Genomic DNA, 23,985 nt, shown 5'->3' on the forward strand with positions numbered 1-23,985 from the left:
AGACTTTCTTGTATTTCTGCAAAACGCGATGTGTTTTATTACAGGTGGTTATATTACTATGAGTGAATATTATCTTACTGCAAAACATGATTTTCGTCGTCACTTCATGCTAAGGCCATTATAATAGATTTGTAAAAGTATTATTGCTCAACATATTTTTATTTGATAAGGACGATGGAGTATGCATTAAACCTTCTTAAAAGAAAACACGCGAAACTTATTATCATCGTTGTAACTTCATCGTTGTACCTTAGCATAATGTCACGATGGGATTGTAATAATGTGACAACTTGATTGTTACCACATGTTTTTACATGTTTTTACAGTAACACTCTTAAGAAAAGAAAATATGTAACATGCTATGTTCCTGTAAACCTTATAGTCCGTACTGCACTCCTGTAGTAATATCGCAATGGGATTGTAGTAACGTATAATAGACAGTACTGTAGAGAGTATAAATTTTTTTAAAAAAGAAAATCTTTGAAGAACAATATCTCTCACATGATGTACTAATTCTTTAAAGGTTTGCACCATGTTGCTAGAAAAAAAATGTTTATCAAAACTATATTCATCATGACTATATTTGAACTATAGTTTAGCGTCGTTACTGCAACTCGAATAATCAAAGTTTCAATTTGAATTTGAAATTAACTTCAACTAAAAATCTTAAACTTTGAATGAAAAATTGAAAACTTTCAACCCTAAATTTCAAACTTTCAACTTATATTTAACACCTTCTCAGAATGTTTATTTATTATTGTATTATAAAAAAAAGTATGCTTGATATTCATCATTAGCGCTAAGCACGATTAGTGCTAAGCACGTCATTAGCGAACGTGCGCGACAGGAGAGAGCGCAGACCAGCGGGAAAAAGAAAAAAACGTGGCAGCTTATTGGGCTTTGTGTGGGTCGTGGGCCGGCAGAAATGTAGCGCCCGGCCTGCGGAGCCTTGCCATAAAATTGTGAGTTTTAGGGTTTTGCACTTTTGCTCCTCATCTCGACGCCGCCACGGGAGCTGCTCCCGCTTCTCCTCCGTCGCTCTCCGCCGCCGCCGCCACCGTCACCCTCCTCGGCCTCCCGCTGGTCTCCTCCGTCGTCCTCCTCTGCCGCCGCCGCCACCGTCACCCTCCCTTCGCATGGCGATGTCGAGCGTGAGGAAAGCCTTCGTGCGCGCCGCAGGGGTACCTAGATCTTCCTCTCCTCCCTCCCTCCCTCCATTCTTCCCCCTCAATCCACTTGTGAGAGACCTAACTTAATTTCTAATACCTTTTTACAGGGGCCGATCTCCTCCTTCGCTGAGAAACGGGGCTCGTTCTTCTCCGGTCCGGACGGTGGAGGAAAATGGCTGAAGGTTTGCATAATATCTTTTTCTCTTTTGCATAACAAAGGTCGATTTGTTTGGAGATTATTCAGTGAGTAAATTGCATCTTAGACCACTTTTTCTTGCCATTGTTGCAACTTGGACTAGGGAAAAACAAACATTTTCACTTTAAACCACCTATCTTTACCGGTTGATGCAAGTTAGGCTAGTTCTTCTACCTCCTGCTAACCAGCTCCCTCTTCTCCTCAGTTCTCTCCCTCCAAGGTCATTTCTCTCTCTCTCTCTCTCTCTCTTCTCGTATCACCGAAGCCAGCGAGCGGTAACCCCATCATGAACTGCGCCACTACTCCTATAGGGGTTGCTGCTGTTGGGGTGAACACAGTACTACATCGCCCCCAATTAGTACATGGTTTGACCCTTATAGGGGGATGATGCAGGATAAGCTAACCCAGCCATGGTGACAGCCATCTCGTGGTGTTGCACAAATTGGACGTTGTCGGGCATCACAACGATGTTTTCCTTGTAGATGACTGTTAAGATCGTCATCCTGCTGTGGCCCTGAAGCAATCCAGTCGATGGCAGTGGACAACGGCTGGAAGAATAAAATCCGTTTGGAGTTTGTTATGCATGCACGAGGGATGTGGCGAGCTGCAGGTTGTGGCGACTGCGTCAAGCGTGCGTTGTGGGCGTGAGTTTTGTGCGGCATGCGCAACGTTGAGTCCAGGAGTTCCGGATCGTGGGATGGCACGATTTAGGCCTAGGATTCTTTTTTCTGTTTTGGAGTATAAGTAGATTTCCATTTTGTAAGTTTACAGATAAGTTCAATGAGAAAACCCCAGAAAATCGCCACACAAAGCTAGTGCGTTTCGTTGTTTCTCTGAAACTCTCCATTTCTTGTTACTCTCTGTTCTTCTCGTTTGCTTGCCGGATTTAACACAGTGCTGTTCAATACTGGTTCTTCTCCAACAATGACGTGCTCCAGCAACATCACATATGAATTCACGGCGCGGTAGTTGAGCTCGATCATTACATCCACATGGCAATGAGGAATTTCTTCTGCCCTTTTTCTTCTTTTTTTCTGTCAAGTGCAACCATTGTGCCGAAGCTGGTGCCGGCGTTGAAGCTGGTACCGGCGGAGTTCCAGCGCAAGCACAGCACTGGTGGGTGGCTGCTCAACCTGCTCACTTGTAGTGGTGGTTCTTCCTACCCATGAGTGGAGAGAGAGGAGAAAGAGGGGGAGCTAGAGGTAGAAGAAACAGTCCAAACTGAAACAACCGGTAAAGATAGGTGGTTTAAAGTGAAAAAAAATTGTTTACCCCTGGTCCAAATTGCAACATTGGCAAAAAAGAGTGCCCCAAGATGTAATTTACTCTTATTCAGTTCATTTTCAAACAAAAAGAAAACCCCCCAATGTGAAGGTGTTGTTTAGTTTGACACCTTATCAAATTTGCAAGCTCTTGTAGCTGAGAAGAAAATAAATGAAAAAAAAATCAAATACAACTTGGGATTTGATGATAGCACTTGAATACAAATGTTTTGTTACCAACATACCTTTGATGTTTTTATTTGCCCTGTTCTCTCCCTTGTGGTTCTTATCAAGCCAGTTTCTTTGATGCCTTGTGCGTCTCGTGCGAACGTCCTTTTTCTTTAAGCGTGCATCACTTAGCATTTCATCTGGCTGAGCATCCTCTAGGCTAGGACTTCACCAGAATTTCTAGGATTACTTATGTGTGAATCCATTTTTTCTTCAATTTCCTTTTTAAGGATGTTCAGTGCATTATCAACTAGCAAACAACATTCTGGAAAGCTGGCCGCTTGATGCGCCAAAGTGAGAAATTTATGAGATAGGAATTTGTAGTGAAGCATAGCTTCCAACTTTGGATTTTCGATTATGTCGTTCCTGGGTGTCCCTTATAGTTACATGGCGTGCATCCCATGTCCATCGCTTCAATATGTAATGTGTTGGCAATATGATCTCTTCTTTCAGGATGCCAGGGAATGGTGCGATCGCTGGCAATCTGTTGGATGGGCAATTGGCTCATTGTGTGCAGGCGCAGGAGTGGTTGGTGGGATTGCCGCGAGGTACATAAGGCATGATGTCGAGGCATATGTTGATGGGAAGATAGCGCAGGTCGTATCAAAAAATGATGAGTTCCGTGTGGCTGCGACAAAAACTCATTACGACTTTCAACAGAAGATCAGTGACCTCTTTCTGGAGTATCAAAGGGAGTTAAACATGTTGGCTAAGAGTCACCTGCAGTTTCAGAGAGACATGATGAAGCTGGAGCATTCCATATTCCTTCTTCCCAATGTAAGCAATTTTTACTGTTACTTCTACATCTCCTTTTACTAAATAGTGGCAACACTTTACTCGAGCACACCACTTTTAGCAATACTTGTTTTCCTCTCCTTAAGTCACATCACCCTTTACTAGGAAATTTAACTATTTGCCACTTTTACGTTTGCCAATTGTTCAAATACCCCTTTTAGGTTTGCAATTAACTATATGCCACTAGAGAGAAGATTTTCTAATTTTTTTTGCCACTTTTCGCACTGTAGACAGCCACATGGCCTTGCCAGCGTGGAATAGGCACCTGAAATGACAAGTATACCCTTGGTAGCAATTGGCTGCAATATAGAGCCGAATCTGAAACAATATTTGGGCAAAATGATAAACTTATTACTACTAGCTAAATGTATAATTCATTTGACTGAAACCATACATATATAGGACTGCAAGAACAATGACATTTTTTTGGGCAATGTATAACATATACAAGTTGATGACAACACATATATGCACAAGGATTAATATTTGTCAGCATACATATCCATACATATATCTCAACAAACTGAACATGCACACAATAGCAGAAGTGCCTTAATTCATCACGTCCCATCCAAATATCTTAATTCATCAGCCATACAATTCATAGGTTCATTGCAGGCCACACATTATTCCAAAAGTAGGCCATGCATAACAGGTCCATCAGACCATACATTGGTCTATATATATAACAGGTCCATCAGGGCCATCAGACCATACAATGGTCTATATATAACAGGTTTAGGGTGCCATATAACAGGTTCATCATGGCATACATACATCATTACAAAAGCAAAAATACATCATCAGGCGATGCACATTAGAAGTTCAGATTACTTGCAGATTGATGATTTCAGACATAAATAGCAAAATACTTGCAGATTGACGCATTTCAGCCATACATAGCAAAATACTTGCAGATTGATAGCAGATTGACACATTTTGTTTCAGAAGCTTTGGTGGTGATGCACTTTTTGGCTTGCTAGCTAGTTTTTTCCTTGGTGTGAGTTTCTTGGTTGGCTGTACTGCTGCTTGCACCTGCACGGGTACAAGTGCTACTTCAACGGAGCTTTGACCTACCTCTAATGCCAGCCTCCTGTTGTTTTTGATGGGTGTAAGCAAGACAGGAACCAAAGTTAAGTGAAAGGAAATGAAAAAACAACACAATTATGCCTTAACTCCTATTGATTGGTCCAGGACTGCTTGTTTGTGTTGCATGCACTTGTGATTCTGCAGCTGCTTCTTTTGCTGCAGCTGCTCTTGTTCTTCGTGTATTCGCTTGAACATCAACTGCAGTAGCTTGGGCATCAATGGCACCCTTTGCTCTCTTCCTTCCTACATTTGTTTTTGTCTTCTTGTTTCTCTTCCTGCAAAACATTGGTTAGGTTAAGCAATACATTGTACAATAGCTAAAAGAAAGTAAATCATAGCTGAACTAACCTCTTCCTAGTTCCAGTCAGTTCACATCTTACACTACCTTTCCTATATCCAAACTGTTGGCAGTCTGGACATTGAACTTGCCTTGTGGCCTTTCCTTTGCCCTTTTCAAGAGCAGATGGGATCCTATTCTTTCTCTGCCTACCCATTCCTCTCTTCTTGGGCACAGGTGGCAGGAGCTTGAAACCTTTGTCAACTTTTGGCCACTGCTTCTTGTCTGTGATGTTAGGGATAACACAGGAAATTTAACTATTTGCCACTTTTACGTTTGCCAATTGTTCAAATACCCCTTTTAGGTTTGCACTTAACTATATGCCACTGGAGAGAGAAGATTAATGTGTATTCAGTGGCAGCTCATAATGTGTATTCAGTGGCAGCTCATAAAATTTTTTGAATCCGCCACTAATCTTAGGTCACATGCAATGCTAATCTGTTATCCTTTTCGTTTCAGTTTGCTCCAGAAGAAAAGGGACCTGTGGGTGCTGTGGGAGGTGACAGGGGACCTGTGGATGCTGTGGGAGGTGACAGGGAACCAGTGGGTGCTGTGGGGGGTGACAAGGGATCTGAGGGACAGCTGAACCTGTAACATTCAAAAGCTGATTTTGGTGGAGGGGACTTCAACTGATGCAAGGATGGACCTGAGTGTGCTTCTTCAACTGAAGCAAGGGATGACCTGAGTGTGTTTTTTGGGCTGCTTAAAAAATTAGGCAGTTATGTGACCTAGACTCTATTCCAGCTCACGTATGTGCTCTGTGGTTGCTGATCTTTGGACCCAATTTAAACAATGGGAATGTGGGATGGTCAAAAGTTAACTTCTATTTTTAACAATCAAGCTGTATCGAAAAATTCGCAGGTTACAATACAAAGAGAAGTACAAAATCTAATTTGAGAAACCTCTCAGTTTAGATTTAACGAGCAGGAAATATTTTGTGCACTCGAGCCCTCACGTGTACACACCGTGTACGTCAACTAACAAACGCTTCCAAAATATCTAGAAAAAAAATATACATATACTTTCAGTAGCATTAGGTGTAAAATCTCAACCTAAAATTTATTATATTTTGGAAAAAAAAGAGGCAGTTTTAAGGTTATAATTCTATCAAAATTTTATCTTTTTTTTTACTCTCTATATAGAATGAACTTGATGCGATTTTACACGTATATATAATACTATTGGAACTACATATGTATTTCTTTTTTAAGAATTTCTGGTGATATTTTTTAGCTACGGCGTGCACACACGAGAGATTGTGTCATAGGATACACTCTAACGAGCGACACTCATATGTGAGAGGAGTACTAATACACGTGCATGCCTTTTTTTTATTAGGCATGCATGTCTTTTTTTTTTCTTTCTATAAAATTTTCTCTTAAATTACATATCCAATCTACAATTCGATTACACTATTAAGTTTGTAACAAGATATTACATGATCAAATTATGATGAAAATATATTTATATTTGTAAATAAATTTTATTATATTTTTAAGTTACTTTTACCATATATATAAATTAATTTAAGATTTGATTAAATTACTTCTTATACATTTATAATGCTCTAAGTTGATTATGCTTATTATTATTTTTAGTCAATTATATAATTTGTGGACTCTAAATTTAATTTTTAGATATACCATATTTTTCTCCCTACAACGAATTTACCTCTAATGTGTAACAACTTACTTCCATTTTGTGCTAAGTTGTTTTTATGATTTATGTAAATTACTTTTATACTTTATTGAATTTACTTTCATAAATGCATTTACTTAAAAATTTTCTCTGCACTTTGCTTGTGAATTTACTCTACATAGTTCTTATTTCAACTCAGTCATAATGTAATTATTTCTAGGAAAAAAGTACGAATTACCCCTTGATCTATCGTGGTTGACCGAATTATCCCTCTACACTTAAATACCAGATATTTTACACACTCAACTATTGAAACCGAACAAATAATCCTCCTAACTCAGTCTGGTGTGGTTTTGGTCCTACGTGGTAATCCAGTCAGCATTTTTTTATTAAAAAATCGGTAGGGCCCACCTGTCATACTCTCCCTCCCCTCTCTGTATATCTCTATCCCTAGCTTCCTTGATCCCTTTGCTGAAGCGCATGGCTAGATGCATCAAGCCCGTCGAGCTCGCTAGCCGGGTGTAACGTCCCGATTTTCGTTCAGGATTAAAAATCATTACATAATGCATTTTCTAGAAATTAAATAAAAGTTAAAGCAATTTGATCAAGTGAAATAATGGGAGAATTAAAATTTTCTTTCCCTTCTCGGGCCGGCCATTCTCTCCCTCTCGGGCAGGCCTCCCCTCCCTTGGCCCGCTCGGCTCCCTCTCCCTCAAGTCTGCAATGCCTCCCCCTTGGCTCCTTCCTCTCCCCAAGCCACCGACAGTCGGGGCCCACATGTCGGTTCCTCCCCCAACCTCTAGCTCCCCAGCCGAAACTGCCATTGCCGCCCATGTCGCCCCCGATTCTGGCCTCTCCCGCTCGCGCCCTTGCGCCCAAACCACGTGGGATCAGTTCCCCTCCACCCCCTCCACCAAATCCCCCACTTTTCCCCAATTTTTGGCGCCAAATCGAGCCCCCACTCCGCTCACGTTGAGCTCCACGTCGCCGGCTGTTGCCGCCCCAAATTCGCCGCTCCCCGGCTCCCCGTTGCTCCCTCGCGCTATAAAAAGCCACCCCGTGCTGTCCTCTTCTGTTTCCCCCTCCTCCCCCGAGGTCCTCGCGCCCTCTCCTGTGCGAGCCCGCGCTCCGCCGCTCACCACCGTGCCTCAGCCGCCGCTCGGTTGTCGCCTCCCGCCACCGAAATCACCCCTTCAACGCGTACCCGAGGCACCTCCGCCATTGCTGCCTCCGGCCGCGTCGCGTCGCCTCTTCGATCGACGCCGACCCATGCCACCACCTCCTTCGGCTTCACAGGAGCGAGAGCTACCTCGGCAACCACTCCCCGTCACCGGAATCCCACCGGAACTTGGTTCCCCTCGCTCGCCGATGAGTTTCACCATCTCTTCCTCCTCTGGTCGGCGTTTCTCGCTGCGCCGCAACTCCCTCCCCTACCCTAACCTTCCCTCCTTGTTCCCCAGGTCCTTCCGGCCGCCGTCCGCCGGTTCCCGCTCACGGAATACCGCCGGACCGCCGTTGCCGTGCCACCCCGAGGAGCCACCGCCGCCTTCCCGTCACCTTCTCGCCGTTGCGTGAGCACGGTGAGCACTCCCCTCCCTCTCCCTCTATCTCCCCTTCACCGGCCGTCCTATGCCGTGTCGCCGCCGCCGGTGGCCGTCCGGCCAGGCCGCTGCCGCTGTTAGCCGCTGCTCGGCCGGGCCGGTCTCGGCCACACCCGTGCCTTGGCTACCCTGCCCATGGCCGCCCGTGGACCACTCCCGTGGTCTCGGTCCATGGTGCCGCCCCGACCGCGGTGGACCGTGTCCACCGTGTGCCCTCCCCTTGTGCCGCTGACGCGTGGGGCCCGTCTGTCGGCGCCGGTCCTTTGCTTACGTCAGCGCTTAACTTACCCTTTGAGAAAATAAATAATAATTGCGCAATAAGTCGAGTTTAATTCTATAAATACATTAAAATGGCTCAAAACTTCTAAAATTCGTATCTAATTCATACGAACTTCAAATTGGGCCATTCAACTTGCAAAATTCATCCAAAATTGAGCTCTACATGTTTGTTTACTTCTTATGTACTATTTACTTGGTGTTTATTAGAGTTTTTCCTAGTTTTGCATGCCAGCGAGTAGATTCCGCCATTTCGGAAGTCCGCGGTCGCGAGGAAAAGAGTTCAGAAGATTGTTTGAAGAATCAAGGAAAGTCACACATTCCCCTTGAGCATTTTGAGCCTAATTTATAAATGTTGTATCATTTGGAAATAAAATTGCATGTCTTGCTAATTACATGGGATCCGGGTATTACCTATCTGCTCACTTGTGCCATGTTTACTTGATATCCGTCCTTTGCTAAACGTGGGTGATAATTCAACTAGCTTGTGTTACTTATGTTGACCTAGCTAGACTCATATATGCTTAGCCATGCTTAATTACCACTAGCTCACAAAATGGGATAATTACATGATTAGACATCTAGTATCTTGATGAGCTGCGTGCTCGAGGCATCCGGCCATGTTTCATGGTCGTAATTATTCAACTAAAATGCGACTGAATGGTGGGCTGTGGGTGCATGGTTTTGCTTGTCGCACCCATGGCAATAATTAAGGACCGGTTCACGGGAAACCCTGGAAGACATATAGTGCTTACCATAAGCGGGAGTGGGTAACTGCTTGATCTGAAGTATAGCTCGACCCTTTCCTAGGCACCAGTGGCGAGGGTGGGCGTAATGGAGTTGGGTCGCCCGAGGTGTCCGGTTGTCCAGTTGCCGGATTCACCGCGGCGCACGAGGGGACTGCCCACCTCCGGGGTTGGGGGTGGGGGTGAAACTTTAGCGTGGTGTGGATGGTTATGGGAGGGTTATGCGAAGGGTCTTGTCACAATCACTCGACATTGTGACGTGTCTGCGCAGGCATGGTGACTTGCCGGTGGATTGTGTCTTGTGGGTACAGTTGTGCACCTCTGGCTAGAGTAAAACTATTCGAATAGCCGTGCCCGCGGTTATGGGCGATCGACCAGATTCACCGTGATTAGTCCCATCCTTAATAATTGGTTAATGAACTGGTGTAGTTCAGGTGGTTTGGTTGGGCCTGTTCAACGTGGTGTAGCGTTGATCGGTGGAGATCCAATGTTACTTTGATCACTCAACAGTTTTACTGTTTTACTCAATAAAATGCTTTACATCCGCCTCTATGCAAATAGTGACAAACCGTTCTTGTATCTCCTTGCACGTCTACATCATTGGTGTGGCTTGCTGAGTACTGTGGTTGTACTCAGCCATGCTATTGTTCCCCCTTTTTAGAAGTGTAGTGCTTCTGAGCTGAAGACGAAGTTAGAGTACCAAGGCTTAGACCCCGGTTGAGTTTTGCCTGTGGAGTAGAGCTGAAGCCCCGCTAGGATCGCCTTTTTTCGCTGTCGTCGTTCTCTTTCGGTGTGAGGACTAAGTGCCTCTTCTGTAAGTATTTTACGCTTTATTTATGTTTGGAACTGTATATTACTTGTCGTTTTGTGCACCCTGGCTGGTCCTGGATAGGGATTTAATACACAAAATAGTCTAGAAATTTGGGTTAAATTTCTTGACGTGACACCGGGCCACCTCCTCCTCCTCGGCATAGCAGCACATCGTGTGGAAAGTATTGGTGGAAACGATCGTGTGGAAAGTATTGGTGGAAACGATTGCACTGATCCTGTGTGTCGCCTTCGTGTTGATATATATGACATGAAAAACCATGCCGTGGCAATGCAAAGAATTGCGCAGCTAGGCAACAAACCTAGCCGACTTACAAGGAGATGGATTACAGGCGATAATGGATAAGGCAACAAACTCTAACAGATCAGCCATTATCGCATGTGATAGGATCGGTTAAACCAGATCCAAACTAACCTTATCATCTAACACCCTCTCTCAATCCAAACCGTGCAAGGTTCAGGTTGCTCTTGAAATTCTCCAACAGTCGCACAGACAAAGGCTTGGTGAGCCCATCTGCAACTTGATCATTAGTTGATACAAAATCAATTTCTAAAAGCTTTTGACTTACCCGTTCTCTGACGAAATGATAGTCAACTTCTATATATTTTGTTCTGGCATAAAACACTGGATTTGCTGACAGATACTTAGCACCAAGGTTATCACATCATATCTTAGCAGCTCTAGGCCTCTTGACTCCTAACTCAGTAAGTAAGGTTATCACACATTATTTCTGCTATAGCATTTGCAATGGCTTTATATTCTGACTTTGTACTATACCTAGACACTGTGGCTTGTTTTCTAGCACTCTAAGAAACCAGATTTGACCCCAAGAATAATTCGGCCTCTGAATCAATTGTAACGTGCCCCCAGCTTCCTATCTGGGACCAGTCAAACCGGCCACGCAATGCCGGTCAGACTGCCCTGTCTGCACGGTCGGACCGGCCACGCAATACCGGTCAGACCGCCGCGACCACCGGTCAGACCGGCCGTGCAATGCCGGTCAGACCATCTCTGGTCTGTGGTTTTGCCAATTTTGCCCAAAGATTTAAAGTCAAGCACCGGCTTTTCTAATATCAAAAATACCCCATTCTTCACATTATAGCCAGATGCTTGTTATATCAAATTATTGGACCAAACTTCCTTCTCTCTAGACATATGAAAATTTTAATATCCAACTAATATGACTAGATGAATACTAATTCAAGTGGCTTTTGAAACAATAATAATCAAGGCATAAAAACATTTAGCCACTTGAAGTATAATCAATAATGAACCACCAAAGTCATATGTTTCACATGCATAGATTCCATAAAACTAAAAATGTCAGTAATCGGCTTGAGCATGTATGCAAAATATTATAACAATGCCAATATTCCTAAAGATAACAACTCTAGATAGTATTAAAACAAATCATTATATTGGCCATTGACATAAGCCGAATTACAAAGAAGCAAAATTTCATGGTGCAATAATTATGAAATCTATATCTTGTATGGTGATCCATAAAAACATACATGATTTGGCTTTTAATAAATATCAAATACCAATAAGCCAAATTATACTTAAATAAATTATATGCCAACTTTCTAATTCCACCACTTAAAACTGGCATTTGCAACATGTTTGTATAATATCAAATTAATAAGCAAAACACACATAAGCTAGATAGCAAGCAATGTTCTAACATGGCATAGACATACTATAACGATGAGCACAATAAACCCATACCTTGCCTTAGCATCCAACAAATGACGGCTCAAATATATGATGTTTGTATCCATTGCAGTTCATCCCTCTTGATTCCTTCGTAAGCATATTAATGTCCTCCCCCCCCCAGAGCAAAATCGGCTTTCTTGATTACACGATTTTGAAGGCAAGATAAATACTGTAGTAGCATCCATAGCAACATGTGGAAGAGGCTTGCCTCTAATGACCGATGATTTTTCTTTCATTAAATTTGATTTATCACTACTCTAGGAAATCACCAGTCTCTTAACTTTTTATTCCTTAGGTCTCCACACTTGCTTATGTACTGCTCAAGGTTCTAAATTTTTACATGTTTGGTCCCTCATGTCTTCGGCCTTCTTTTCTTTTTGACCTATGGCTCGAAGACGTTGTAGCCTCCTCTTTTGAGAGCGAGATAAGTCGGAAGGTATCCACTTCGGCTGTGGTTGTTTTCCAGGAGCTAAGCTATGATTCTTGATATTTTTGGTCGAAGTGGAAGCTCCTGTGTTGCCCTCAATTTTCTCAATATTCTCTAATGCCACCCGGTCAGGCCGGTCTTTGGGCCCGATCAGACCAGCTACAAGCCATCGGTCAGACCGGCCGTAGGCCGGCGGTCAGACTGGCCTGTTGGCCTGGTCAGATCGGGCGTAGGCCAGCGGTCAGACCGGCCATAGGCCGGTGGTTAGATCGGCCAGATGTCCCAGTCAGACTCCCGCTATTGGCAGTCATGGTGTCGGCTTCAACCTTTTCTGCTTGTATAGTTTCCACCGCATCTCCAGTAGGAACATCTTGAGACTCTTCCTTGATAAAAACGACCTCCGGAGTTTTGGCTTCTTTTCTCACCCACACCTTCTTCACCTTTTTAACCTTTGATCCACCAGACCGATTCTTTTGTGAGAAACGGTCTTGTCTTGAGTTAGATGAATGACTTGGTACTGTCCTAGGTGATCCCTTCCATCCTTGATGAAACAGCGTAGAGAATTGAGGCATCCACGGCATGTAATACAGAAAAGGATAACCGAATGGTGGCATTGGATATGGATACCATGGCGTCACAACCGGAGGTTTGTATGGAGTTAATATTGTTGATGACTTTGATTGCTTTGGGGTTGACCAAATCTCTTTCTAGGAAGTGATCTTGGTCCTCTTAAATCACTTTAGGCCGATCATCAAATCATTGATCGGCCAATCCCTTATTGTATTTAGCCATAAGCATCTCAAAAGTGAGCTTCGGCTTTTTAGTCTTTTGGGAACTAGATGACTCATCTTTTGCAACGTTACGATCTTTGGCCTTAGAATTATTGATCATAATTGTCTCAGGCCGAAGATATCTAATAATAACATTTTTCCCTTTCATGGATTCGGCTTGACTAGGCCGAATCAACACTTTCTTCTTGTCAAAGTCAATAGGAGCAATAGGAAGGGAATTACTAACAATTCCGGTCTTAGGCATAGGTGTAACCGAAATAATTTCACAAGTGACCGATGAATCATCAACCGGCCTTTGCTCCATCAAGCTTGCATCTTTAAAATATCATGAAACTCATGCTCCATTTGTGACCAAGTAGAAATCGAACTAGGAGCAAGTAAACTAAACCATATAGATGCAAAGTTTAACAAAGAAAGAGGAAACAATTTTAACTTAAGCAAATCATCACTACCGGCCGTACCACATTGATCAATAAAGTGGCTGATATGCTCCATTGTAGTCATAGTATTCTCACCTGTAAATTTCGTGAAGTTGGGCACCTCAAATCCTTGCGGGTATGGGACCGAATCTACGTGTTCAGGATACGGCCTTTGATATGTACGCATAGCTACTTATTTAGACTCTATTTCACTACTATCCCGCAAGACATTGTCACAATCTTTTCCAACATCGACATGACCGATTTGCGACTCGGTCTTAGATGACAGTACTATTTCGCTTTCGCTTCTGACACAATCCGAACCGTCAGTTAGTTCGGCTATATTTTCAATGGCACTACTGTCTAAGCTAACAACATAATCCGAACCATCACTTGGTTCGGCTATTCCATTATTGCCTAAACTAGTAAACAATCCGAACCAACACTTAATTCGGCTATACTTGTTATTGCACTATTTTCCAAACTAATAACACAATCCGAACCAACACTTGGTTCGGCTATACATGCTATTTCATTATCATCTTAACTAGCATTTAAGCTATTGTCATCCACTCGGCTTTCCTGAGCCAGAGCTTCATGCAACACATGATCAACATCAAGAAATATCTGGCCATTCAATCTCTCTTTAATATAATCAAGCAATTCATTATATGCAATGTCGGTCAAATCCTTTTCAGCTGTATTCAAACTAAAACATCGGCTTTTAGCATCTCTAAACCTCTCAATATAATCAGTGACAGATTCATCGTGTTTGTGCCTAACCGATGTTAGACCAGACAACCTAAACTCAGTTTCACCAGTGTAAAAATAATCATAGAATTTTTGTTCTAATTGAGCCCAAGTATGAATAGAATTTACTGGCAAAGAAGTAAACCAAGTAAAAGCAGTACCAGACAAAGAGAAAGAAAACAAACACAATTTGAGAACATCATTAGTACTAGCTTCACCACATTGTGCAAGGAACTGGCCTATGTGTTTCCAAGTAGTCCTCCCATCTTCACCACTAAACTTAGTGAATTCAGGTACTCCAAAAACCACGAGGGTATGGTATATTATCAAAATAATCAGGATACGACTTTTGGTAAACCTTAGCACAATTTCTTGGCTCAATTCCAAATGCTTTTCTAATGATGTTACTAATTTGCTCTTCCATATTCTCAGGCCTTGGTTGTGGATTTGGTGGCCTAAGAATTGGTGGTTGTGGCGGCACAATATGATTATACTGGCCATAATGCGTGTTTTGTGCCAATCCATCCACTTGATGATTTTGGACTAGCTCATAGCAACTGTTGGCACAAATAGCATGGGTATGTGGAATCAGGGTTTATGATTCCGACGAAATCCGACCAGATTTCACGAAATTTCGACGTTTCGATGAGGCTCGAAAGTAGAAACCGATTGAGATTTCGAGATGTTTCATTCAAATTCAAATTTGAATTGATAAAAAAGAGAAAAAAATAAATAAAATATTATAAATACTATGATATTCATAGAACCTATTGGGATATAAATTTTCAAAAAAATGATGTATTGTGTGTATTTACTGAAACTTACATCAGGAAAGAAAAGAATAAATAAAGAATTAAAAAAGGAAAACACTTACATGGGCCAAAACCGACCGCAATTAAAAAAAGGAAACACTTACTGATCGAAATCTCGCCAAAACCGATCGGTTTTCGAGAACTTGTCGGCAAACTCAGGGAATTTCTATTCAAATTTTGGTTTATGAAATTTGTTCGGAATTTACCGGTTTTCCACCGGATTTTGTGAAATTCCGAATTGCGCTAGTGTTCGAAACAGAAGGGATTGTCGGAATCGTAAACCCTGTGTGGAATAGCATGACTAACAACATTAACATGAGGCAAATAACAACTAGAATCAGTACTATTAGTCATGGGAGAAAATCCTGGAAGAGGTTCCGGGGCATCGGTCTGACCGGCTATAGATAGCCCGGTCTGACCGGCCAAGCACCCAATCTGAACGGGGGTCAGTGATGCAGCCAGACTGGCCACAGGAGGCATGATCTGGCCAAGATAAGGCACGGTCTGACCGGCATATGGTACGGTCTGACCGGGCGTCATGCACGGTCCGACCGTTGGCTAGGTTCTTTGTATAACCGATTCCTGTGGAATCGGCTGTGTGAACGCCCGTTGATCTATCCATTGTATTATAGGTACATTGTATATATGCAAAAGTAGAAGTAGCATTATATTGTTGATAACTGGCTATTTTAGAGCCAGTTTTCTTAATAGATTCATCAAATGTGGTTTTAAAAACATCTTCTAACATATCATGATTTTTATCAATATAAGCATTAATAGATGCATCTATACAACGTTCAACATGTTTTCGAATAACAAGAGATGGATCGAGCGGATTGGAGGTTACCTTATCAGGGACAAGTTTGAGAGGAGGACCAGGTTTGAGAACCACACCTTGATGCATGGGTCCTGATGAGCGATCTCGCCGGGATCTCCTCCATTATCGCCTTTATTCGCTTCTCCATGACTTGACGCTGCTCCTCATCAAGATCCTCCAATGTGATCTCATCGATCTCGTTCCTGCTCGTCATGGTTGATGAATAAATTCCTTGATTAATTTCGGCCATATATCTTATAGCCGAAACATTTGACCCAATAGATTAATATACAGTCTTAATTTCCTTGGTATGTTACTATGTGTATGTAGCAAAAATATCCACAAATCAAGAAATCAGTAGCCTTGGTCGGCCGATCTCTTGTGTATTGTGGGATGTGTACACCTAGCAAAGATATTTGATCTCTTGGTAAACAACTGAGTAAACCTAGCAAAAATTTGGAAACTAATCTAAAGCCTTACAGGACAGCCGATATAATTGAATCGGCTTTGATTGATTTTTTTTATTGGAAACCGATCTTGATTTCTTTTCTCGGGATATGTGCTAATACATGCGACACAGGATCGGTATTGCTCGCTGTCTATTGCTTGCTGGCCTTGATGTATGTGTGTACACAGAAAGCACAAAACTGAAGCACCGCATCCTTGATTTGCCACTGAACCTACATTGTTATAGATATATGAGGATCCGGACCCATATATTATAGACAGTAAGTAGCAAATAATTAATTGACACATCTTAAAATGACCCAAAGTTAAATGTTCCCCAGGCAAAAACTCGTCACTGCTGCTCGTCTTTGAATCGGCTTCGGACTGGTAACAGCCAAACGCCGAAACTTTGTGGCGAAGGCAAGGACGGCACTCGGCGTAGATTGAAGCAGAAACGATAGCAGTGGCCGAAGTATAGATTAATTCCAGCCGTATGGCCGAAAATCGAAACATTTGATTCGACGAAACTATATCTGAATATTTAAATAAAATTCGGTCGTAATATGGCCGAATAAATCGTTTCCCAGCGGAGTCATCAAAAATCATGTTAGCAACTTCTTTGGTAAGAAAACAATCACGATCGGGACATCTAAACGCCTTGCGGTAATATGGAGTTGTCAATCACCCCAATCTAGCCAAATGGTCAAATCAAGATGGATTTTGTAGAAAAACAGCTAAACCAGCTAGCGGAGCCGATTTAGATATCAAAACCAGCCTCTAGGCCGATTTAGATTGATATGAGGATAACTACCCGTCGCGTGGGTGAACGGAAGGTTTACGGGACAAACCTACAAAGAAATAATCGCACTCTCGCGGTGACGGCGAACGATTTACGATGAAAATAGATAAAGATGGACTAAAACTAAAATAAAGTAGAAAGCATGGCTAAAAAGTAAAAGAAATATGAAAAAGCGATTCAAGTAGGTTGTGTGTTGTTGGATAGATTACAATTGAACCGGCCTTGTCCCTTATATAGGGGTTGATCTTACCCTCTACATGCCCTTCTCCACGTCCAACTCAGACTAGAAACCAATAGAAACCCGAAACCTGCCTTCCCGAGCAAGGAAACCCGAGACCTGACGAAAACGGAGTTTGACTCGGACTCTGCCAGTCAGACCGACCACATGCCGCCTGTTTGACCGGCCCTCTGGCAGAGATCTGACCGGCCCACATATGGCGGTCAGACCGGCCCTCTCTGGAGGAAACCGGCAGAGCCCCAAACTTTAGCAATTTTTCCTATTTTAATTCTAGATGCTAAATTTAGGTGTAAACAACCTCACCAGATACCGTGGGGATAAAAACAAGGCAAAATTGTTTATATAGCATCGAAAGTTCACGTTTTTGAATTTATAGCACCGAAAGATACCGGTTCACTTTAATAGCACCCAAAGTTCACCCCGTTCCTATTTTTAACACTTCCGTCAATTCTCGATCGTTTTCCGTCCGTCTTGATCCTAGCCAGGCACACGATATGACGTTTCTACCCTCATTGATATGCATTCTACTTGTACTTGTGACGGGTAGAAACGTCATATCGTGTGCGTGGCTGGGATCAAGACAGACGGAAAACGATCGAGAATTGACGAAAGTATTAAAAATGAGAATGGGGTGAACTTTAGGTGCTATTAAAGTGAACCGATATCTTTCGATGCTATAAATACAAAAACGTGAACTTTCAATGCTATATAACCAATTTTTCATAAAAACAACGATAACTTTGCAGTGAACCTAGCTTATGCCTTCAATGACACAATCAACTCCTAGTCTCTTTTTGAATTGCCTTTTTCCGGACAGACTCTATACCTAGTCAAACAAAAGGGCGATTCCCGTGCTCGCCCTGCTTGATCGAGCTTTCATCAACTACTGGAATAATCTTGTAGCTTTCATCAACTACTGGAAAAATCTTGTCCAAAACCCCAATGTGAAATCACTCAGGCCTCATTTGACAGACCGGGATCCCGGCCCATATCCCGAGAAAAAGCCCGCTAGAAAATTTTCCTACGACCATATTTCCTGACCAGGGTGTGTTTAGTTTACGTTAAAAATAGAAGTTTAGTTGAAATTGGAATGATGTGATGAAAAACTTGAAAGTTTATGTGTGTAGAAATGTTTTGGTGTAATGAAAAGTTGAAAGTTTGAAAAAAAAGTTTGGAACTAAACTCGGCCTTAGGGTGTGACCGTGTTTAGTTTCCCCCTATTCCCAACTTTCCATCACATCATATCACATAAAATCTTTCCTACACACATAAACTTTCAACTTTTTTTCCAAACTCCCAACTTTCTTCAAACTTCAAACTTTTTTCAGGAACTGTGTTTAGTTCACACCAAAATTGGAAGTTTGGTTAAAATTGGAACGATGTGACGAAAAAGTTAGAAGTTTGTGTGTGTAGGAAAGTTTTGATGTGATGAAAAAGTCTGAAGTTTGAAGAAATATTTTGGTACTGAACACGGCCCAAGAATAAGTTCATCGAAGGTTCCTCAACTTAACAACGAGATTTTTCGAGGTCCCTTAACCACAAAATCAAAAATATATACCCCTAAACAAACTCACTGAAACCGTTCAAAAAGAGGTATTTTTATTTGGTTTTGCTGACGTGGCATCCTAGTCAGAAAAAATTACGTGGGACCCACATATTAGCTGCACAATTTTTTCCTTCTCTTTTCTTCTCCTTATCTTCCCTTTTCTCTCCTCTCTTCTCCGGCAGCGGGCGGAGAGCCAGGGGAGTGGATGGCGAAGGTGGAGCCGGGTGTGCTACTGGCGCTACCGCCGCGGCAGACGGAACAACTAACCGACCATCGCTGCTCCGCCTGCCTGCTACGCCCGTCGACCGCTCGCCGCCGCGCTCGCCCGCTCCCGCCCCCACCGATGGGAGCGAGGCGGCCGGCCTCGGCGGCGTGAGAGGGGCATAGGAGGGCCGAGAGAGGGGCGGAGGCGACGGCGGCGGTGCTGCCGAGTTCCTTTCCCTGTCACTGGTCGCTGACCGGTCGAGGGACAACATCGACGCCGTGTTCAACCCCCAATGGCGCCGTACAATTCTACTGCTTGCTATATAACTTAACGATTATAAAGCTTGAAGGATAAATTGAAGCTTCGCTTTTCTTGAGCTATGGTGTTTCTTTGCGTTTTCTTCTTTGCAGCGAGGTGACCAGGCGCTGTACAACGGGTTCGGGGCCGCCGGAATGCATGGTGACGCCGTCATGCAGCCGCCGACATTCGGGCAGGTACGCGGCCAAGAACTCCTGTGGGTTCAACTTATCCCCCGATTCATTCTGCTTCTTTACCAGCGTTGGAAACAACTGCCTGCCGCCGCGCTCGCCTACCCCCACCGCTCCTGCCTGCTTCGCCTGCCGCCGCCGCGCTTTCCCGCTGTCGCCCCGCCCGTCTCGGTCCGTCGAAGAAGACGACAGAAGAGAAGAAAATCTTAATTTTAATCTTAACTATTTAAAAGATTTGGATTTTTCCTTTCGTCACATCTTCACCCCGCGCGGTTTTTAGTCGGTAACCCCTTTTTTCGTCCGTAACCCTGTTTTTTTTTTCCGCGTTTTCCGTTTTTCCCACCGCAGCGTCCACAACAGCGATTTCTGCTATCCGATTTGTGATCGGATCTAATCTAATATGACGCTACTTTTCCCACCCCATCAAAAAAAAACACCGATTCCTACTCCAGCGCAAATCACGCAAAAAAAAAAATCCCATACCGATTCCTACTCCAGTCTAACAGATTAAGCCCACAAGCCCAAGTTTAAAAAGAAACAACACCGATTCTAATCCAGTTTGCGTGCACAGGTTCAGTATCCCCCACACCGATTCCTACTCCAATTTAATATTACATTACATTACAGGCAATATATAAGTATAAATAATAGAAGCAGACAAGAAAACATATATCACAAGGCTCTTCCTCTAAAACATCAAGCCAGCTTTCAATCAGGCAATAGAAATAATAGAAGCACACAAGAAAATATTAATCGCAAGGCTCTTCCTCTAGGACGTCAAGCAATCTCCAATCAATGTCGATTCCAGGTTATCAACCAACTCAATCCTGAATGCAATTTTAATTTCATAAGATAAGTCAGCTTATGAATTCGAACTAACAGTACCATCATAAAATAAAAGAGGTCAACCAGACATACATGAAGTTTTTATACAGAAATTAAAGAGGTCAACCAGACATACATGAGCCTTGTTTTCAGAAGAGAATGTTTAGCTGAGCCTTTCATATGCACAACCAATGCTATGTATGGTTTTTTTTCCCGTCGATGCAGAACAGTTAGCAAGTTAGCAACAGTCAATTTTTTCAAGTTAGCAACAGCCAATTTTTTCAGTTGTCCAGCGGCACATAGCAACACGGAAGTTCCAGACGGGTCCTTCAATTCAGACATTCACATGAATGCAGAACATAAATCATGCACACAACAAAATCATCACAAGAGCTTGCAATCAATTAGGCTACTCAAAATGATTGTTCAGATTAGACATATAATGTTTTGGTGTTTTCATACTACTATTACTTGACTAACTAAAATATACAGGATACAAGCTTAAGCTTGCAGTAAGTGGAAGTGCACAATATAAGAACCATGACAGTAATCTGATTCCTACAGAGATAACATATCAAAGACAGTAATATATTTGATATAGTACCAGTCATAAACCAATCAATCTATAACCAGCAATATTGCGCAGCGATTAGAGGTGGTGTGGGAATTGAACTTACCATATATCTTACCTATTGACCATATATTTTCTTCCTGGGCTCCTGGTGTACTGCCATACCCACCATCACCCCCATTGCTGCCCAAGTAACCACTAGCACCAGGCATCCCATTGCTACAAAAGCCTTTGGGTTTAGTGAACCTAGATTTGTGACCTGCAAAAAAAATTTTGGTGTCAGTTGGAAGATACAGAATTAGACAGTGTCAAATACTGCATGTGTCCTGAAACTGATGAAAATTACAGATGTGAATCTCATCTATGATTAGTTAAGATGTATTTGTCTCTATGTGCTGAAATGCCATTGTTTCCTATTTCAACAAAAAATATCACATGAAAGCATCGGCATTCAACCAATATAGAGTAACAGGACAAGTTTTTAATCAATATTGTTACACTACTCCACCTACCTTGGTTGATCCACTCAAACCAAACAAATCAAATAAACTAGGGTCTGATCTAATTATTCTGACAAAAAATAGTGAAAACTCAAATCAACTTAAGAAAACTCACCAGTTCAAGCACCTCTACTGCGGGGGGGTCAATTGTCACTGGATCCGGCGGCCACAGCAGCATCCTCGTTGGAAAATCCATAGAGGTCCACCTTCGTCCGACAACTTGAACCCTCCTATCCGGACGACCGAACAGCTCTGCTTGTACAACTCGACCTCCAGATTCGTCCACTGCACCATATCCTGAGACATCCAACAAAACAAATACCAATCAGACCAAATAGTGATCATGGGGGACATCACGAGACAAGAAAAACCCACCGGATCCGGCATCCACTACTCAATCGGCCTCCTCGTCTCCGACCGCTCCCTCCGCCTAAAGAACGAGACCGCCCCAATCCGCTCGGCACCGAACTGGACCATCGTGGCAGCTCGATCCTACGATGACGACTGCCACCCAACGGCGAAGGCCGATCCATCGCCAGTGAGCTCGGGGGAATTGGATCCGTGCCGGCGGACTCGGTGGGGGGACGAGGAAGGGGAGCTGAGGAGAGGGAGAGGCGCCGTCGGTGGGTGGTCGAGGAGGGGGATCGGCGGAGAAGGAGGGCGTCGCTGAGTGGCGGAGGAGAGGAGAGAAAACCGAGAGGAAAGAACGAAAGGAAGGAAGTAGCAGAAGGAGGAAGGCGATGGATCCATCGAGAGCATCTGAGCACGACGAGGAGAAACATGGAGAAAGTGACACTGCCGCCTACGGGAACCCGCCGCCCATCGAGGGCGCGGCCGCCGCCGCCGCCGCCGCTACCGCCTCCGCCGGGCAGGCGCCAGCGGCGAGAGCCCGTTGCCTCCCCTCCTGCCACATCTAGCGGAGGGGAGGGCGCGGCCGCCGCCACCTCCTCCGCTGGGCAGCCGCCGGCTACGGGAGCCCACTGCCTCGCCTCCCAACGCCGGATCCACCGCCCACCAGCCTCGTCGCCGCCCTCGAGCCTCCCCACCGTTGGATCCGCCGCTCACCAGCCTCACCGCCGCCAGCCAACGATGGAGATGAACATGGTGGCGGCTGGATCGACGCGAGGAAGCAGCAACCACGACTTGGGCCAGTGGTGGATCTGGCCGGCCCGTCGCCGTCGACGGCAGAACCGCAGGATCCAGGCGAGCACCACTGCCGGCCGCCTTGGTGAGTAGCGAGAGATTAAGAGAGAGTGAGAGATAGAACGGGAGAGAGAATGATAGAGTTAGAGAGTGAGAACTGCTTGGAGAGTAACGAGAGAGAGAGAGGGACACGACACTGTGACAGACAAAATGGGAGAGAGAACGAGAGAGTGAGGGAGTTATAGGATAAGGATGTCGACAGACCACACAAATTTATCTCCTCGCTAATCTTTCTTCTGTTTTTAATTATGTAATTATCTAAAATCAGAATAATATAGGTCTCGTTCCTTTCTCCAACAAGTCTTGGATGAAGATTAAAATTTCCATGACACGCTTTTTAAACTGCTAAACGGTACATTTCGTGCGAAAACTTTTTATATAAAAGTTGCTCTAAAATATCATATTAATCTATTTTTTAAGTTTGTTATAATTAAAACTCAATCAATCATACGTTAATATCACCTCATTTTGCGTAAAAAAACTTAATATTCAACTTCATCTTACCGAGAAAAGAAGATGATAAAAAAAGTATGAAAAACCGGAAAATAAAAAAACGAAGGAAGGCAAGAAAAAACAATTGTTTGATATAAAAATATAGATTGTGAAAAAAATTGTACAAAATCATCATATGTTACGTGGCCGGTCTCCACGCGAGTCCACATATGATTTTAGAAACTAAGACGCATGCTGGCAACGCGAGAGTCGACAAAGCGAGAAAGCACACGTGTCCACTACGAGGCTATAAATAAATACCCAAAAGTATTTTTTATCCATCCTGATTATCATCGGTATTACGATAAAAATGATAAAAATACCTATTTAAAATATATTTTTTTAATCACAACACCGGGTACATCTATAAGTTCAACTTCATCAACCGCGACATTACCGGTGCATCGCAGCATTTTCCTAGTAAGGCCTTGTTCAGTTACGCTTGGATTCAATCCGGGCCAGGAATGATAAGTATAGTAAGAAATTTATGATAGATACAATAAGAGACCAGGATTTATTTCGGGCCAGGAACCAATTTACTCATGATAGGGACAATAAGAGACCGGGATTAATTTCACACCTCTTGGCTAGTGGATTAATTGGTTTCCGGACCCGGAATAAATCCCGGTCTCTCATTGTATCTATCATAAATTTCTTACTATACCTGTCATTCCTAGCCCGGATTGAATCCAAGCGTAACCGAACAAGGCCTAAAGGAGAAAAGAGAAGAAAGGGAAAGAAAAAAGAAATGTGGGGCCCACATCTCTTTCTCT

The 23,985-nt window shown here is 43.3% G+C and overlaps 2 protein-coding genes across 8 annotated transcripts; one reads left to right on the forward strand and one right to left on the reverse strand.

Moving 5' to 3' along the window:
- The first annotated feature begins 987 nt into the window (after nt 1-987).
- LOC4344825 (uncharacterized) lies at nt 988-5,968 on the forward strand. Its single transcript, XM_015794289.3, has 4 exons — nt 988-1,181; nt 1,277-1,351; nt 3,309-3,632; nt 5,536-5,968. The coding sequence occupies exons 1-4, from the start codon at nt 1,137-1,139 to the stop codon at nt 5,668-5,670; spliced, it is 579 nt and encodes a 192-aa protein (XP_015649775.1). The 5' UTR covers nt 988-1,136; the 3' UTR covers nt 5,671-5,968.
- LOC4344827 (uncharacterized) lies at nt 4,296-22,867 on the reverse strand. 7 transcript variants are annotated; one of them, XR_010734256.1, is made up of 7 exons: nt 21,893-22,867; nt 21,633-21,814; nt 21,124-21,276; nt 15,929-16,101; nt 5,088-5,301; nt 4,827-5,014; nt 4,296-4,743 (listed from the first exon to the last, which is right to left on the reverse strand). XR_010734256.1 is itself a non-coding variant. In XM_026027638.2 (2 exons), the coding sequence occupies exons 1-2, from the start codon at nt 22,297-22,299 to the stop codon at nt 21,748-21,750; spliced, it is 474 nt and encodes a 157-aa protein (XP_025883423.1). In that variant the 5' UTR covers nt 22,300-22,867; the 3' UTR covers nt 21,631-21,747. The 7 variants fall into 7 exon arrangements, 1 of the variants encoding a protein (XP_025883423.1); XR_010734255.1 differs by having other exon boundaries at nt 15,929-16,578; XR_010734254.1 differs by having other exon boundaries at nt 4,296-5,014.
- Between the last annotated feature and the right edge of the window lie 1,118 nt (nt 22,868-23,985).

The sequence above is a fragment of the Oryza sativa genome, chromosome 8 (assembly GCF_034140825.1).
Source record: "Oryza sativa Japonica Group chromosome 8, ASM3414082v1".
NCBI lineage: Eukaryota > Viridiplantae > Streptophyta > Magnoliopsida > Poales > Poaceae > Oryza > Oryza sativa.